Genomic DNA, 17,891 nt, shown 5'->3' on the forward strand with positions numbered 1-17,891 from the left:
AATCGCAAGCACCCACCGCAAGACGAAAAGGGTCTTGACGTCGAACCTTCACATCATGAAGACGGCACTACGCAGTGTGGAACCAGTGAAGCAAATAAATGTAGCCGTGACCCGATGCCACGATCCAACCGCAACACGTGACGACGAATCAGTGACCTCGTCGTAATATTTCACGGTAATCTTGTCTCTGCTTTCGTCGATACTGGAGCCGATTATTCTTTCGTCAGTGGGTGTTTCGTGACAAAGTTGAAAAAAGAGAGAACTGCATAGCAAGGCCCCAAAACTCAGACCGCTGGAGGTCGCCTAATAACGCCGACTGGAGTCTGCACAGCTAGAGTCACCATCAATAACCAGACTTATCCTGCGAGCTTTGTCATCTTACAAAATTGCTCCAGGGATGGGATACTTGGAATGGACTTTCTAAGTCAACACAGCACAGTCATCGACCTGAGGTCTGAGTCAATCAACCTAACTTCAGAAAACACCCTGCCGACCCCTACAAGTCAGGTAATCACGCATTGAATGTGCTAGAAGAGCAGGTCACCGTGCCGCCATCCTCCACCGTCGCCATTTTCGTTGGCACCGAAAAAGCCGAAAACCTTGAAGGCATCATCGAGAGCGATCAGCACCTCCTCCTGTACCATCAGATTTTCGTCGCAAAAGGCATAGCTGAGCTGCGTAATAGCAAGGCAAAGGTAGTGCTGACAAACTATAGATGCAGCCCTGAACCGACTTTACAACACAAAGTACTTTTTCTCGATGGACCGTAAAACGGGCTATTGGCAAATTGAGGTTGAAAAGAGAGATTGAGAGAAGACAGCCTTTATCACGCCAGATGGCCTCTTCGAGTTTAAGGTCATGCTATTTGGTCTTTGCTCGGCGCCTGCGACGTTCCAGCGCGTTATGGACACTGTGCTGGTTGAATTGAAAGGGCAGACTTGCCTCGTGTACTTGGATGACGTCACCGTATTTTCCTCTAGCTTCAAAAAGCATCTCAAGCACCTTCAAGCTATCAACACCTCTGGACTAACCCTGAAGCTACAGAAGTGTCGCTCCGCGTACGAGGAGCTCTTATTCCAGGGACCCATCATTAGCAAGTCTAGAGTTCGTCCTGACCTGCGAAAAACAGCCGTCATCGCTGATTTCCCGCAGCCCTGACAAGACTGACTGACAAAACTGACTTACAAGAAGGCTGTACGCCGATTCTTGAGATTGTGCGCCTATTACAGGCGTTTTGTGAAACGTTTTTCACAGATTCCCGAGCCGCTAACTTACCTCACGAAAAGCAACGTCGAATTCAGGTGGGAAGCAGCACAAGCGGGAGCATTTTAGGAATTTAAACGACGCCCCCAGGCACCAACGATACTTGCGCATTTCGACGAATACACCAAAACACAAGTACACATCTACGCCAGCAGCGTAGGACTCGGCGTCGTCTTTGTGCAAAAAACTGATGGCATGGAAAGGATTATTAGTTATGCTAGCTGGTCGCTATCCAAGGCTGAAGCTAACTATTCCAGAACAGAAAAAGAGTGCCTTGCCATCATCAAGGCAGTGTCAAAGTTTTGCCCCTATCTCTACGGCAGGCCTTTCAAAGTTGTGAGCGACCACCACACTTTGTGTTGGCTAGCTAACTTGAAAGACCCTTCGGGCCTCCTCGCACGATGGAGCCTTAGACTCTAAGAATTCGACGTGACCATCATTTACAAGTCTGGAAGAAAACACTCTGACAGGCCGACTCATTGTCTCGTGCCCCCGTCGAACGACCGACGCCCAAGGGCTTGGATGAGGACAGCTTCTCAGGAAGGATAACTATCGACGATTTTGCCGAGCAACAGCGAGCTGACACGGAACTCTGAAGCTTTGTGGAATACCTTGAGGGTAACAGCACGACTTTTCCGAATGTTTTCAAGAGAGAACCGGAGTCGTTCGGCTTGCGAAACGGAGTTTTGTTAAAGAAAAACGTTTTGCCCCTTCGAGCCGGACACCTTTTTGTGGGTTCTTCAGCAGTGAGACCAGAAGTACTTGAAGCTCTACATGATGACCCGACGGCTGGACACCTCTGCGTTTCCCATACGCTCGCAAGAATACAAGAAAATTACTCCTGGCCACGACTTGCTGCGGACATCACTCATTATGTCAGGACCTGCTGCGACTGTCAGCGACGAGAGACACCGTCGACTAGGCCAGCCTGACTTCACCAGCCCATCGAGCCACCTCGCCGATCGTTCCAGCAAATCGGCATGGACTTACTGGGGTCAATTATGACGTCGAATTCCAGGAAGAAATTGATCGTCGTAGCTACTGACTACCTCACACGCTACATCGAGACAAAGGCTCTACCCAAAGGCAGTGCCTCCGAGGTAGCAAGGTTCTTGACAAAGAACATCATTCTGCATTACAGAGCTCCACAGGTCCTCATTACTGATAGAGGTACGGCCTTTACGGCAGACCTAACTCAGGCGACCCTGAGGTACAGCCAGACAACTCACCGCTGTACCACTGCCTACCATCCACAGACCAATGGCCTCATCGAACGTCTTAATAAGACCCTCGCTGATATGCTGGCTATGTAAGTCGACATCGAGCACAAGACATGGGACGAAATCCTTCTGTGCCTGACCATCGCGTACAATACAGCTGTTCAAGAAACGACGCAGATCACGCCGTGCAAGTGTGTCTGTGGAAGGAGCCCTGCAACGACGCTCAACGCTATGCTTCCAAACGAAGAGAACCTCGAGATCACTGCTTACCTTTAGTGTGCTAAAAAAGCTTGTCAACTCGCCCACCTGTGCATCAAGAATTAGCAGGCGATCGACAGCTGCGGTTACAGACTTCGACAAAGCTTCGTTGAGTACCAGCCCGGGGACCGTGTCTGGATATGAACACAAATACGCTGACGTGGGCTCAGTGAAAAACTTCTGTGATGGCTTCGGACTGTACAGAGTAGTTAGACGTCTCGGCCCACTCGACTACGAGGTTGTTCCCGATGGCATTACAAGCTCGCGATGCCGCCGTGCTCGACCAGAAGTCGCTCATGTTGTGCGCCTCAAGCCATTTCATGTGCGAACCTTAGGACTGAATTTTTTGTTGTTGTGCTTTATCGCTAGTGCTCATTGTTTATTGTCTTTATTATTGTACCTTCGTCTTTTGTTAATGCATCGAGATGATTTCTTTTTCACAGGGGGGGCAATGCCACGTTCCTTTCGTCAAGTTTTGTTATTGTCTCATTACACTACGTTCAGCACAAACTGCGCCTACGATGTTCGAAAAGTTGCGAGGGCATAGTAGATCGTTTTGTTGAGATTACGCTTACTTCGTGAACGTTACAGATTATTCTGGAACCTACGTCGCCGCTAGCAATAACGCTAGAATATTCTAGCGAAGGGTATAAATGTCAACAGGCTTAACCACTTCTCAGTTGATCGAGAATTGACGCCCTGCTCATCGCTATCAGTGCCAGCTTCTTGCTGTAATCTGACTGAATCTGAATAAACAGTTTATTATTTGACCTGCAGCCTGCTTCCTTCGTCCACGTCATGACCCCGTGACTATATGTATACCACTCCGCTATTAAATCATTATTGAAAGTCAGCGCTCTTTTCTATCCTTGTTTCTTTGCTTCCATAGTTACACTGTAACTACTTTTAAGTTGCACTGTTCGTATAATCAGTTATGGTCTGGTCAATTGTTCGAATTATTCTTTGTGTACCAGATGTAGACAAGCTTAGGATTTTAAGTTAGATGGGAATGTGATCACTCACGTTTGTCTCAACGTCCGAAAACCACTTTACATGTCTCACGAGAAGGCTGAGGACGAAAGCAAGATCGAAGCAGCAGCCATATGCCATGCCTCGAAGAAAGGTGTGGCCATCCTTCAGGAGAGTAAGGTGATAGCTGTGGGCTATGCTTGCTAATCTCTGTCGTGCACATTTTTCTTAGTACTTCCCCAGGCAGGGTCGTGTGCATTGAGATCTCTTATGATGACCCTTGGTGCAGGACAAACACTTAATATATCCGCTAATCTTCCTGAACAGAAGTTCCTTAGTGGGGATATATACATGCCTATCAGAGTAAATGCAAGTTTTTTTTTTTTTTTGACAGTGATACATACACATTGATTGTAGTCATGAGCCGCAATTTTTTCCACAACTTAGGTGAGTTCATGATGAATAGAAACTATCATTTTGCTCCACACGCCATTTCTTAAAGAGATGACAGCTTCGTACCCTGACAGTCTGATTGGTTTTGACAAATTGGGCCCACATTTGACAATGAGTGCAAACGCGTTGGTGTATACAAACTGACGAAAATCTGAGACGTGATTTTAGCCCTGTGACATGCCACTGGATGACAGACGCTGCCTGGACATCTTTATGGATAGATGAGGTGTAGGCAGCCATCTTTAGATTTAATGGATTAAAGCATTGGGCTAAGGACGTCCAGAACATTAAGCGTTCTTTGAGGAGAAGCTAATTTTATGTCCACCGATATCGCTTGGAATACTTGCAAGAGGAAAGGCACGACAGATGATTTAACAGTTCGTTTTTGGTGTATTATTAGAATGGAGGTTTGTGGTCTTGGTATGAATGCAAATATATAAGTTGCCAATGACCACAAGATTGACATATAACGTGTGCCCAAGTCACTCTTCATATTCTGATCTCTCAGTTGCAAGTCGTGTTACGCTGATGCAGGAAGACTGCGCTGGACGAGGCAAGCACACACGAAGACTTCTGCAGATGGCTGCGTTCACGGGGCGCTGTTGGTGCACAAGAAATGCGTCACACTGCAGCCTTCGTTCTTCAGGTAATGCAGCGCTTTTTCTCAGCGTTTTGCATCACCACAGATGCAGTCACGTCGTAGAATCGTATGGGCGTGGACAGCTAGCAATCACAGAGAGGGATGCTCCATACCCTACGTGGGTTTCTGGATTTTTCCTGCTTGCATCATTTTAAATCAACGTAAATGCCAGTTTTTGCAAGTTCGGCACATGCATAGTCAAGACTCTCTTTCTGAGTACTCGTCTAAGTACAGCTTTAAGCCTCGACAGATGCTCGTCGAAGCTTGATAAAACTACGACGACATCGTCCAAGTGCACGTGGCAAGTCTGCCACATCTACCCAGCCAGCAAGGTGTCCATAACACGCTGGAACGCCGCAGGCGTTGAGCAAAGACCAAATGGCACGGCCTTGAACTTGAAGAGGCCATGTAGTGTTATAAAAGCAGTTTTTTGTCAGTCTCTCATATCTAGTTCGATTTGCCAGTATCCTGTGTTGACATTCATCAATAAAAGGTATTCCACGTCATGTAGTTAATCGAGGGCGTCGGTTGCGGCGATAGTCAATGCAGAAGTGTAGTGTTTCATTCATTTTATTCACTGACACCCCTGCAGTGGACGCTCACAGACTCTGAACTCTGAATGGTCGAGTGATCTCGTCAGGTTGCAGTTCGTCAACTTGTTTTCTTATAGCCTCGCATCGAAGCTCGTATAGGCTATGACTAAGGGGTTTCGCACTTTTCTTTGTCATGATGCAGTGTTTGGCGACTGGGGTCTGCCAAATTTTCGACTATGACAATAAACACTCGTGAAATTGCAGAAATCACAAAATTGCAGAAATTGAATTGCAGAAGCAGGGCGTTGAGCTTGTCATCTTTGCACTTCGGAAATTCGGCTAAATAGTTTCACCCTGGTCGTACAGTCTGCTCCCTTTGTTGACATCGTGACCCCATGACATCTGGTGAAGGTGCTGCTCCTATCAATGTACTGGATGTCTCCGTCAAGTCGTGTACACAGTACCTCCACCAGAATCCATGGGGTCGCGACCTCGATGAAAGAAGCAGACTGTAGGTCCAAAATGAAGTTGTTTATTTGGCAGAGCTTATGAGCTTTGAACGGAAAGTGAGATCAGAGATACACACTGGCTCTGATAGTGGCGAACTGTGCATCGGCCGTCGATCAACTGACAAGCGGCGAAGCCCGTCCGCATTTATACATGCGTTGTCAAATATTGCAGCCACATCATTGGTCTTCGCGCAAGTTTTGTATTAATCTTGAGTTTCTTGCGAGCAGTCTTAACTGAATGATCTACAATAGTCGCAAACATTCTCGAACAGTAAGGCGCAGTTTGTGCTGAGCTTTTCTGACAGGCTTTGTGGATGAAAACCAAATGAAACACAAGTAAAAAACAAGAAATTTGCGTGGCTGTATGACATCTGTTATACAGTCGAATCTTGATAATTCGAACTTTAAGGGGCCCAAAAATTTGTTCGAAATAAAAGAAGTTCAAATTAATGAAAGCTAAGTAAACAGCGGGCTCCCCATGCAATGGCGAATGTGCATTGAGCTAACACACCAGCGGGATGTTTCAGAAGACTTACATTTATTCACAAATTACAGGACATCAGGCATTAATTGAAGTAATCGGTGATGGGCGTCTGCACTTGTTTGCCTTGCAGAAAGTAAATCAATTTCGCACGCAGCTTGCAAAGCATGTATGGCTTCAGCATTCTCCTGGCAAGAGAAGTTGCGCGCGGCAATGTCCAGCTTCGACACTCTCTAAAGACGACGATGACGACTGCATCTCTGCAACTACCCTCTGCACCAAAGTTGCAACGTAGCCAGCACGAGACAAGAAAGGAGGAGCGTCTCCATGCAGAGAGAAGCAAATCGGCATTTGAGATAAAGCAACACTCCACGGCAGCTTTTTTTTCTCTCTTTGCGCACGGACCTATGGAAAGAGAAGGGTCTTTACGTGGCAGGGGTGGAAAAGGGAGAAGCGTGGCAAAGGCGCGTCGTAGATCGGCATTTGAGAGAGCAAAAATTCCACTGCGGCCTTTTCTTTCCTTTTTTTCCTTTTTAGCGCAGCGTTGAGACGTCGGAGGTGCCGTCGCGGGATTGGGTAAGGTGCTGAGAGCATTTTCCGAGCGCGGTATGTTCGAAGTGCTTGCGCATTCGAATTACCATGCGTTTTCGCCTATTGAAATACACATTGCTTTGACGGGAACTCATCATGAGTTCGAATTAACCGGAAGTTCGAATTAAGCGTGTTTGAATTAATGAGATTCGGCTGTATAATATTCCGGCCGCAAGCATGCTGATACTAATGCGCTGTCGCGGTCCCTATTATTTCCAGACATTACATCAATTTCGCCAGACCACACGTTGTCAGCTCTTGACGTCGACACACTTGCTTTTGCATAACGCAATCGCCCATGAATAGCTTCGCTTCTTGATGCGTTAGTGCCCACTCTTTAGACCTATTATGAATTCGAACACATGCTTTGGCTGTGCCCTACCCACAGCCAGCACAACTAAACACCAAGAGGATTGGCAGGAAGTCCTCAAGAGCAACACATACAAGCAGCAACTACAGGCGCTTCAGAGTGCCTGGGACATCGCTACAAGCCTCCGCCCATCGCTCCGCCCAGGATGCCAGCGCCATCCTAAACAAAGCCTCCAGGCTGACTTAAGGGTCAAAATGGCCCCTACTCAGCCGCCTCAGGATATTTTCAATAAAGACAATCTCACTCACTCTTCCGACCCCTCGAGCCCTGTGACGTCATGTGGCAAGACCTACGTCGGTTAAACAAGGAGATGCGTTGTTGAAAAAACAGGTCACTGACCAATGTCAAATAAAAACAAAGACGTTTCGGGATCCGTACGGGTCCCTTGTTCACAATGGGATGACGGCTGAGCAACAGGTTCTTATGTAACGTTGAGCGCATGACGCAAAGTCCGGGAGTACACGTGGTTTAGTGTGCCAGATGATCTATTGATTGTGTTACGTGTCGTTTGAATGATTAGTGATTCGAGGTTCAGTCTGGTTGTAAAATTCTTCTCCGTGGCCATGATGCGTGCGTTGTCCCAGCTTATCTCGTGGCCCGTCTTCTCGGCATGCTCTGCGAGTGCATTTGTCAATGTGTGGCCCTTGGCGACGTCATTCTTGTGTTGCATCAGACGTCTGCAGTAATTTCCACTCGTGCCAATGTACACCGATTCGCAATCGGCGCATGGTATCTTGTAAACAACACCAGGAAAGTGTTGCCGAGGGAGAGGATCCTTCACATTTAGCAACTCAGCCTTAAGCTTGCTTGCTGGAACATGCGCGATCTGTACACCATGTTTTCTGAATAGACGGGCTAGGGCTTCGCTTATATTTCGAATATAAAGAATCGATGCACGCTTTTTCGTAGACGATGTGTTATGCACAAGGAGATGCGTCAACCAGTGACTCCAGGGACATGCAAGAAAAATTGACTTTAAAAAAGCAAGAATGCCGACAGAGGAGCACATTTTGTGGCCCATATTTTAATTCTTGCAGTAGCCATGAAGCACAATTTATACAGACGTCGATTTTAAGCACACCGAGTGTTATTTGATTGCTCTGTGTCCTACTCAAAAGATACGGTTCGGTCGAGGTGTACTTTTCACCTCGTCTTTTGTTCTACTTTCTGCTTCTTTATTTATGCGGGGATGTGCAACTTAACCCCAGGGGCTGGCAGTAAAGGCAAAATTGCTATAACTTCTACATGGTCAAGGTGCTATTAAAAAGAAGCTTAGTGCTTTTGAGGTTACACAGGCAAAAGCACAGTTGCAATAGGAGAGCTTGGTGGTCGCATCCCTAGGTTAGAAACAAAACTGTCGGACATTGACAATCTGAACGGTTCAATATTAGACTGTGTTAAAATGCAGGAAAACCAGTTGAAAGAAATAGAGTCACTGACAAAAAAAGTTGATGAACTAGAGAACCGTAGTCGACGACAAAACCTCGTTTTTTATGGAGTGGCAGATACCGAAGCTAATGAAACAAAGAATCGGAGAAGCACATTACTCAGATATGCAGCTCCAAGTTGGGTATCCAGTCTTTAACTATAGAACGTGCGCACTGACTCAGTAAATTCTAAGTTGGCAGAAACAGACCGTTAATAGCCAAATTTCTGCATCCTAAAGAAAAGCAGGACATTGTCCATAATGCTGGTAAATTTAAAAGCTTGACTATTACTGTCTTTAAAAATTCTTCTCAGCAGGTGCATCAGAAAATGAAATTACTGTGAGAATATGCAAAAAAAACATAAAAAGGAAGGTGAAAAGTCATACTGAAATATGACACACTGATACTCAATTGCAAAAAATATGGTTTCTACACAAAAAAACATCAAGTCCTGGCACTGCAATGACCTTGTCAATCTGGAAGTGTGAACCTTTCCTTTCTGGTAATCAACTGCAGAACCATCAAAAACAAAGTGGATGAGTTTCGCACATTTCGTCTTCAGATGTCCAGGCTAACTGTGGTACTCAGTACTGAATCTAGGTTGAAGGATAAAATACGTGATGACCAGGTGTTTCCGGCAGACTGCACGTGCTACCGTAAAAGTAGAAATAGTCATAGTGGTAGTGTATTTATGTAAGTGAAAAGTGACATAGTGTCTTCCAAACCTGACGTCGTTGGGACATGTGAAGCTGTCTGGTGTCAACTCGAGTTGGCAAATAAGAAACTATTAACTGTGTTTTGCTATGGTGCACCTGATTTTCCCACAGATGTGGTGTCATAGCTTGTAAGTGCCATTGATGACCTGCATTCAGACTTCATGATTACCGCGGGGGCAAGGGAATTTTAACTTGCTAAACCTTCATTGGCATCAGCACTAAACCACGATATCGACATCTGGGGCATCTGCTCAAGAGGTGTTTATTATCGGCAATCTGCATGTATTTCACCAAATGGATTTGGTACTACAGCCCACACGTGGAAATAATATCCTTGATTTATTTTTTTTCAAGAGCGAAGCTCCTCATGGTGTGGGTCTGTCTTTCCTCCGAAGATGTATATAGCCACCTTGCAAACATCCCACTATACCCCAGCACCGATTTACCACTTCAGCGGCCATAAAGCCAACACTGTGGAGAAGTAGCCAATATGAAATGCAAGATGGTCGTGTACTTCTATCCAGGTGTGCGTTAAGGAACCATGGATTTTCGCACTGTGTCCATCCCTTGTTTCTACTTAACCGCGTATGATCCACCTTTGCAAACTGCCCACTACTTCGTCCTCGCAAACATCCCGCTAAGCCCCATCACTGATCCATCACTTCACCAATCATAAAGCCGTTATAATGAAGGGGGAATAAAGCGATGTATTACCACTTACCAGTAATAAAATTTCTTGCATAATTATATACAGTGTTTGTCACATCTTTGATGATGTAGTGGGTGATATTCTCGGATGGTTCACAGTTTATCGATGAAACCCTCCAGCGCTTCGCCCCACTCATCATCATTCACTCCGTGGATATGCTGCGATTTTTTTTACGAACCAACCAATCTTCTTCACTGCTACTAATGTCGTGCCCGGAATTAGCGATGACGATGCCATGCTATGTGAAATGAATGCACATAACATTAAAATATCATTGTGCGAGCAAAGGCGTGTATGCAATTATTATAAAGCTAATGTCGAACAAATAAATGAATCACTGGGTAATTACTTTATTGTGTTTGACACCCTTGCTGAACAAATGAACATCAATGAATTGTGGGTTCTTTTGAAAAACCAAGTGATCGACTTAAGAGATGTGTTCATTTAATGCTGGCACTTAGCAGCTAGGAAAACCAAAAGTAAGCTGTGGTTCACGAAAGTACTGCGCAAACTTACGCGAAAACAGTTGAGATGTCACCATACTTTTTGTAATACCTCAATCGATATTATAAGACAAGACAGAAAAAATGTAACACTTCAAGTTAAAACATGCACTTTTAAAGCAAAAAGGGATTACAATGAATCTTTACAGTCCCTTCTCAAAGCTAAACCAAAAGATTTCTGGAAGCACGCGAAGAGAAATGGTAAAGACAATGTGTCGATACCAACGCTTATTTTGGGCGATCACGTCTTTCATGACAACATTGGTAAAGCTGAATGCCTCAGTCATTATCTGAGTCCTGTTTTTACACCACTGATAGCGCCAGGAGATGGTGATTACCACCTAAAACAAATACGAACCGACAATATGCAGAATAATAACATCAGCACACACGGCGTTAGAGTTCAAAAGTGTTGTGGCTCGGGCGAGTTTGTTATCCATGAACTTAGCTTGTATTAGCGCAGCACATATGAAATAAAAGGGGAAAGACGACATACACGTCTGGAAAGGTAGGCGTTAAACTTCCAACAGTTTATTTTCAGCTGTTTATTTATGAGATGGATGTCAAGGGCATGAAATAAACAGTTGGAAGTTTAGCACCTACCTTTCTAGACGTCTCTGTTATCTTTCCCCTTTCATTTTCATATGTACTGTGCTAATGCAAACCAAGTTCATGGCATTCAAGTGTTGTTGCAAAGATTAGATAGCTCTAAAGAATGTGGTCTAGCCTCACAAACGCGTTTCCTAAGCTTTGTGTGCCAACACTGGCATAGTTTTAGAGGTACTATTTGATAAATCACTTCTACATTCAAGACTTTCTTTAGACTTGAAAAAAGCAATGATTGTCCCTGTACATGTCTGGTCTAAGAAGTGACGTCTCTAATTACCGACCAATACCGCTCACTAGTGTGGCATGTAAAATTTTTGAAAACATAGACAGTCAAATCTTGGTAGAACGAACCCCACATTAACAAACTTTTCAGATTAACGAACTTTTAAAAAATGTCACGTCGACTGGTAATAGTTTCAATGTAAAATTATTTCACTACTACGTACTTCGAAATACTGAACTTTTCAGAATAACAAGTGCAAATTTAGTTCCTTGTTATATTAACAATGCCTCAGTACAACGAACTCATGTTCTGAAATCCGTAGTGACCACCAGAGCGGTACGCAAGCAGACAACACAGCAAACGAATGCCTTGCTTCTCAGAACACGCGCGACGGTGTGGAAGGGAAAAGAAACACAAAAAAACTTTCTTTTCTTTCTTTTTTGTTGAAACGCCGACGCTGCAGGTGCACAAGCGCTGAGGCGAGGGACGAGGGCGAAGTCGGAAAGGCAGAGTGGGAGTTGCAGAGCAGGAAGCATGGGCGCCCCGCCACGGTGGTCTAGTGGCTAAGGTACTCGGCTGCTGACCTGCAGGTCGTGGGTTCAAATCCCGGCTGTGGCGTCTGCATTTCCGATAGAGGCGGAAATGTTGTAGGCCCGTGTGCTCAGATTTGGCTGCATGTTAAAAAACCCCTGGTGGTCGAACTTTCCGGAGCCCTCCACTACAGCGTCTCTCATAATTATATGGTGGTTTTGGGACGTTAAACCCCACATATCAATCAATCAATCAAGGAAGCATGGGCGTGGAAAACCTGAGACAGTGAGGGAGCAGAAAACTGATGAAATGCGAGGAATTTTCTTTTTTAGCTCTTTTTTTTTGGAAAAAGCAACGACAGCCATATGTTTCGGGTTTTTCTTTGTCACTTCTACATGTGCTCCAGGAGGCCTTGTCAGTCTTGCTAATCTTTTTTTTGGTGATTACTTATCGCATCCACAAAGCAAGTTCGCGCCCGCGTTGCAGTGCTACTGCAATGAGTTCATCTCTTCTTGCGACGAAAAAGCCGAAGCAGTTTTCGCAAAGTGCAAAAGTTGATCTCACCACAGGAATGTGGATAAGCTAAAGACCTTCGCACTGCAAGGTTTGTGCTGCACGCGTCCAAATTTTAAAAAATCAGACTTTTTAAGTAAACGTGCATTTTTTAGTGTTCTCTTGTGCAGTTGTTTTTTGTCCTGAAAAACGAGTTCAAGGACACACCGTTTTAAAGATAAGTCCTTTTGGTCAGTAGAAATTATGTATTTATGATTAATTTTTGGGCTTTCACTATAACAACCTTTCAAAATAACGAACGAATTGCCGTGACCCCCTGAAGTTCGTTATACCGAGATTTCATTGTATATTCCTCCATTGTTGAACACATGAATAAGTATTCACTATTTATGCCACAGCAACATGGGTTTATTAGAGGTTTTTGTTGTACTACCCAACTGACTGAATTTGCACACAACATAGCATATGCGTTAGACAAAAGAACAACAATTTATTGTATTTTATTTGACTTTAAGGAGGCCTTTCATGCAATTCTTATTGTTTACTTTGTGGGAATTGAGGCTGGCCCGCTGCCTTTGCGCGGGCTTTGCCGCCTCTTTTCTCATGTCCCGACATGTCTGCCCTCCTTTGCCGTCAGCCGCGCTGGGAAGGGCGGAGTGACGTTTAACTCCCTCACCCGGTAGCGGATGTTGACTGTGGCGCCGCGCGGGGAGCCTCCCGAGAGGTTTTCGCGCGCTGCGTCGGGAGCGGTGAGTACAGTCCGGGACTTCAAACGGTGAGCCACGCATTCTTTTCCGTCCGTCGAGTCCCGTCGCTCGGGGGCTCGTCGGACTTCGCTGACGGCGCCTCGCGCCCGATGCGAACGCTCACCTTTTGTTGCCCCGCTGCGTACTCACGGCCGAAGGGCAGTACGGTGTCCTAGTGCGTGGCCTAGCTACGCCGACCCGTCTCCCTTCGAAGCCAACGCGAGCGCCTTTGCCCTCGCTCGAGCAACCGGGCCCCTTTGTCCCGGTGTCTCCGTGGATTACCTTTACCGCGGAGACGTGCTCGTGGCACCCTGTGTAGTACTTTGTGCCCGTGGCGTGGATAAGCCTACTTGCTTTCCCGCCGCGCCTTTTTGCAACGGGCTGTACTGCGTTTGGTGTTGCCACAATAAAGTGTTGCGACTTGAGCAGTATCGTGTTTCCCGCCACGGCGACGGTTAACGCGTGCCCTGCGGCTCGCTGAGACCGGACCCACGCTGGTGGCCGTACTCCTTCGGGATACGTGTACACCACACTGGCGCCCAACGCGGTATCAAAAGCTCTAGCTTTTGACTGCTCTTAGCGAGTCAGTTCGCCTGCGCGATTCGGGCTCGTCGCAACATGGCTGCTTCGCGGGACTTTTGTCCGCTGTCCCTTTTAGCGGATGCCGCGTTGCACACGGAGGCCATTGCCTCTATGGACGGGAACCCTTCTGCACCCGTCCGTGTCGGCACCCCCTATTGCGGTGACGACACGAGGCGCCTAGCCGCTCCCTTTGGAGATGGCGCGTCGCTTCGGAATGGGCCTCTTGCCCTACCCGAACGTTACGCACAAGCGCCTCCGACACCCGTCCGTGTCGGCACCCCCTATTGCGGTGACGACACGAGGCGCCTAGCCGCTCCCTTTGGAGATGGCGCGTCGCTTCGGAATGGGCCTCTTGCCCTACCCGAACGTTATGTCTGCTTCGTGGCATGCCGCGTTGCACCAAGAGGCCACCGCCTCTATCGACGGGCGCCCTTCGGCGCTCGCCTGTGTCGTCACCCCTTTTTGTGGTGAATACACTCCTACGTGGTAGCTGACGCGCTATCTCGTGCCCCTGTTGTCTGCCGAGAACCTGGATTTCGGTGCGACGGCCGCTCGCGGTGCCTTAGCACATGCAAGCGTCGGGGGCGAAACAGCAGCTTCGCCGCCATTCGGCGAGAAGGGTGAGTCCCCATGCGGACAAACCTTGGCTGCTAACCAGGTAAGCGGCGCACCGCGAAGCGGCCGAGCGGGGGAGCTTTCCGAAGGCCACGAGGCCGAGAGCGAACCCGTAACGCCGACTCACGCGGCGGTTGCTGCGGCCCTGAGTGGGCGCGATACCAGACTCCCCCATTTGGGAGAATGGGAATTGCTTTCGGCAGCGAAGAGCTACTGAAGGCTCAGCAGAGTGATCCGTTTCGAGTCTCGGAGGGACGGAGCGCCGTATACGCTGCTTGCTTTGCGGCGGGCGCCGTTAAACCGTCTTGAGAGGCGCGCCGTTACGCTGCTTGTTCTGCGGCGGGCGCTATTAGGGGGCTGAAACAGCGTGTGTCGCTGAGTCCCCGGCGGATTCATTTTGCTGGACCATGACGGGCTCCTGCTGAACTATATAGCCACTGACGACGAGTCCATAGACCCGTTTAAGGTGGTTATGCCCAAAAGTCTGAGAGCCGCACTGTTGCGATCCTCTCACGACGAACCCATGGCCGGTTACCTGAGTGGCTCGAAAGTTTTTGCGAACTGAGCAATGTTGTGACCTGGCCCGGCACGAAGCGTGGCTTTTATCGCTATTCCGTGCCTGCCACGTCTGACAAACGGTTGAGCCAAGGGTTGGAAAGCCGCCCGGTCTTATGAACCGATTGTCAGTGAGCGTCCGTGGCGCGTACTAGCTGAAAGATCCCCTTTGGGAAAACTCAGCCGTGCCCACATCGCAGACCTGAAGCCCTTTGTCACGGTCTGACGAGCTCGCGCCAGTGCCCTGCGGCACTTCGCGCAAGCAACGGGCACACCCGGAGCGACGGACCGCATTCGGACCTCGCGCCGGTATAACCTGAGGAAGCGGTCACCTTTGTGATTTCGCGCCGGACGGCGGACTTCTCCGCAACCGAAGGCCCTCAGTTTACTGTCTAGCCTCAGTATAGGTTAGCTTCTTTACGGCCTTTTCTCGTAAAGGAGTTGACCCGGCCCTGTCTGCTGCCAGTGTTTCTTTTTTTTTTGAAGTGTTCATGTGTATTTTATGTTTTTTTTTCTAATATTAAGTGTTATTTGTGTTTTATGTTTTTTCGCCAGATGTTGAGTGTCGTTTTGCTCTGTTTTTACTTTTTTTTTTCGTTTCGTCTACCGCGAAGGGAGCTGTGTGTGACCTTGAGTATCGGTGCTTGCCGGGAGGGAGAAAGACGAAGGGCTTTGCGCCTACGCTCGCGCAGCCGTCGGCGGTGTGTGTGCGTGTGTAAGTGCGTGACGCTTCAGTGCGAGCCCGCGAAGAGTGCGTCATGGCTTCCCCCCATCGATGCGGACGCTGGAGGTGCTGGGGGGTCATTGACCCACTGACGTCAGACCATCTGGCTGTGCTCTGCTCTCGGCCGTCGTCGAAGAAGCCCCGCTGCCTTTACCACCATGGCTCCTGCGCGAGGCCAGCTGAAAGCAGCTATATGCTGCCGGCCAACGCCATTCGCAGCCAATTTGGGTCGGCCTCCCTGAGCACTGGAGGGGCCCAGCTTCGCGCAACGTTCCAGCTTCATCATCGAGCCAGAAATGCGGGGGCCTCCGAAGCACAGCCGAGGCAGCGTTCGTCGGACTCGCTGCTTATCAAGACCAGCAACGAGCCATCAGTGAGCCCCCTCCCGTACCTCTGAACTCGCACTCGGGCATCGCACCCAGCGGACACTGTCACGCCTTTACCGCCCCTCCGCGCACTGGACGCTATCCCCCTTCAGCACCACGAACACTAGTGCCACGTTGCTGTGCTCCCTTCCGCAGTTATTTGTATAGTGTCATGTGTTTATTTTGTTATTTATGTTTTGTTTCTCCTTGTAATCATTTTTTAGCAGCAGTAGCAGGGCTGGACTGAGGTTAGCTGTCGCTCATAGCAGTGTCATTTTAACTGCATGGGTGACGCCCGGCTGCCTTTTGCAGACCGGTAAAGGGCAAATTTAGGAGAGGGGGATGTGGGAATTGAGGCTGGCCCGCTGCCTTTGCGCGGGCTTTGCCGCCTCTTTTCTCATGTCCCGACATGTCTGCCCTCCTTTGCCGTCAGCCGCGCTGGGAAGGGCGGAGTGACGTTTAACTCCCTCACCCGGTAGCGGATGTTGACTGTGGCGCCGCGCGGGGAGCCTCCCGAGAGGTTTTCGCGCGCTGCGTCGGGAGCGGTGAGTACAGTCCGGGACTTCAAACGGTGAGCCACGCATTCTTTTCCGTCCGTCGAGTCCCGTCGCTCGGGGGCTCGTCGGACTTCGCTGACGGCGCCTCGCGCCCGATGCGAACGCTCACCTTTTGTTGCCCCGCTGCGTACTCCCGGCCGAAGGGCAGTACGGTGTCCTAGTGCGTGGCCTAGCTACGCCGACCCGTCTCCCTTCGAAGCCAACGCGAGCGCCTTTGCCCTCGCTCGAGCAACCGGGCCCTTTGTCCCGGTGTCTCCGTGGATCACCTTTACCGCGGAGACGTGCTCGTGGCACCCCTGTGTAGTACTTTGTGCCCGTGGCGTGGATAAGCCTACTTGCTTTCCCGCCGCGCCTATTTGCAACGGGCTGTACTGCGTTTGGTGTTGCCACAATAAAGTGTTGCGACTTGAGCAGTATCGTGTTTCCCGCCACGGCGACGGTTAACGCGTGCCCTGCGGCTCGCTAAGACCGGACCCACGCTGGTGGCCGTACTCCTTCGGGATACGTGTACACCACAACTTCTTCAGGAAATGACTATGTATGGCATTAAATCACAGGCCATTGCATGGGTTCATGATTATTTGACATTACACCAGCAGACTCTAATTGTTAATGGGGTCAGTTCGTGCACATCGCAGGTAACATCAGGAATACTCCAAGGGTCGGTATCGGGACTGCTTTTATTTCTGATATACGCCAATGACTTAACTGAAGGCATAGAATTTCATATACGGTTGTTCACGGACGACTGTGTTTTGTATAGGGAAACTGCGTATTCGCGAGACAAAGTGCTCATTCTCAGGGACCTGGTCAAAATCAGTGATTAGTGTACTTGGTGGTACATGCAGTTTAACTTGAATGAGACAGCTTACATGGAGTTTACTCTTAAGAAATTACAGTCTCATACCTCGTACACAATTAACATCAATAAAAGTAAGGTTAGTGAATACAAATACTTAGGAGTGTACTTCTTGTCTACCTTAAATTGGCAGCGACATGTTGACTATGTAACAGGCAAAGCCGGGAAGGTGCTTGGGTTTCTTCACCGTAACACAAAAAACTTCAATTTGTCGTCTAAAGATTCGTTTTATAAAACATGTGTGCGTTCTGCTTTCGACTATGCGTGTGTCGCTTGGGACCCCTCTGCAGTATGAGACACACTAAAGCTTGAAAGGGTGCAGAATTTGGTCATTCGATTTGTTTGTGGACGTCATGTACCTAATTAGACA

At 48.2% G+C, this 17,891-nt stretch overlaps 1 protein-coding gene across 12 annotated transcripts in view; it reads left to right on the forward strand.

Moving 5' to 3' along the window:
- LOC119178128 (uncharacterized) overlaps window positions 1-17,891 on the forward strand; it is a 435,306-nt gene that overhangs the window by 340,489 nt on the left and 76,926 nt on the right. For 11 of the 12 annotated variants that reach the window (XR_012894531.1, XM_075890939.1, XM_075890937.1 and 8 more), the window contains one exon: window positions 4,698-4,809. Coding sequence is in view for 11 of the 12 variants with exons in the window: in XM_075890939.1 (XP_075747054.1) it covers window positions 4,698-4,809 (112 nt within the window). In the remaining variant the exon portion in view is untranslated. Of the gene's footprint in view, window positions 1-4,697; window positions 4,810-7,305; window positions 7,598-17,891 lie in introns of those variants that run through there. The other variant, XM_075890938.1, reaches the window with a different exon arrangement.

This window comes from Rhipicephalus microplus, chromosome 3 (assembly GCF_043290135.1).
Source record: "Rhipicephalus microplus isolate Deutch F79 chromosome 3, USDA_Rmic, whole genome shotgun sequence".
NCBI lineage: Eukaryota > Metazoa > Arthropoda > Arachnida > Ixodida > Ixodidae > Rhipicephalus > Rhipicephalus microplus.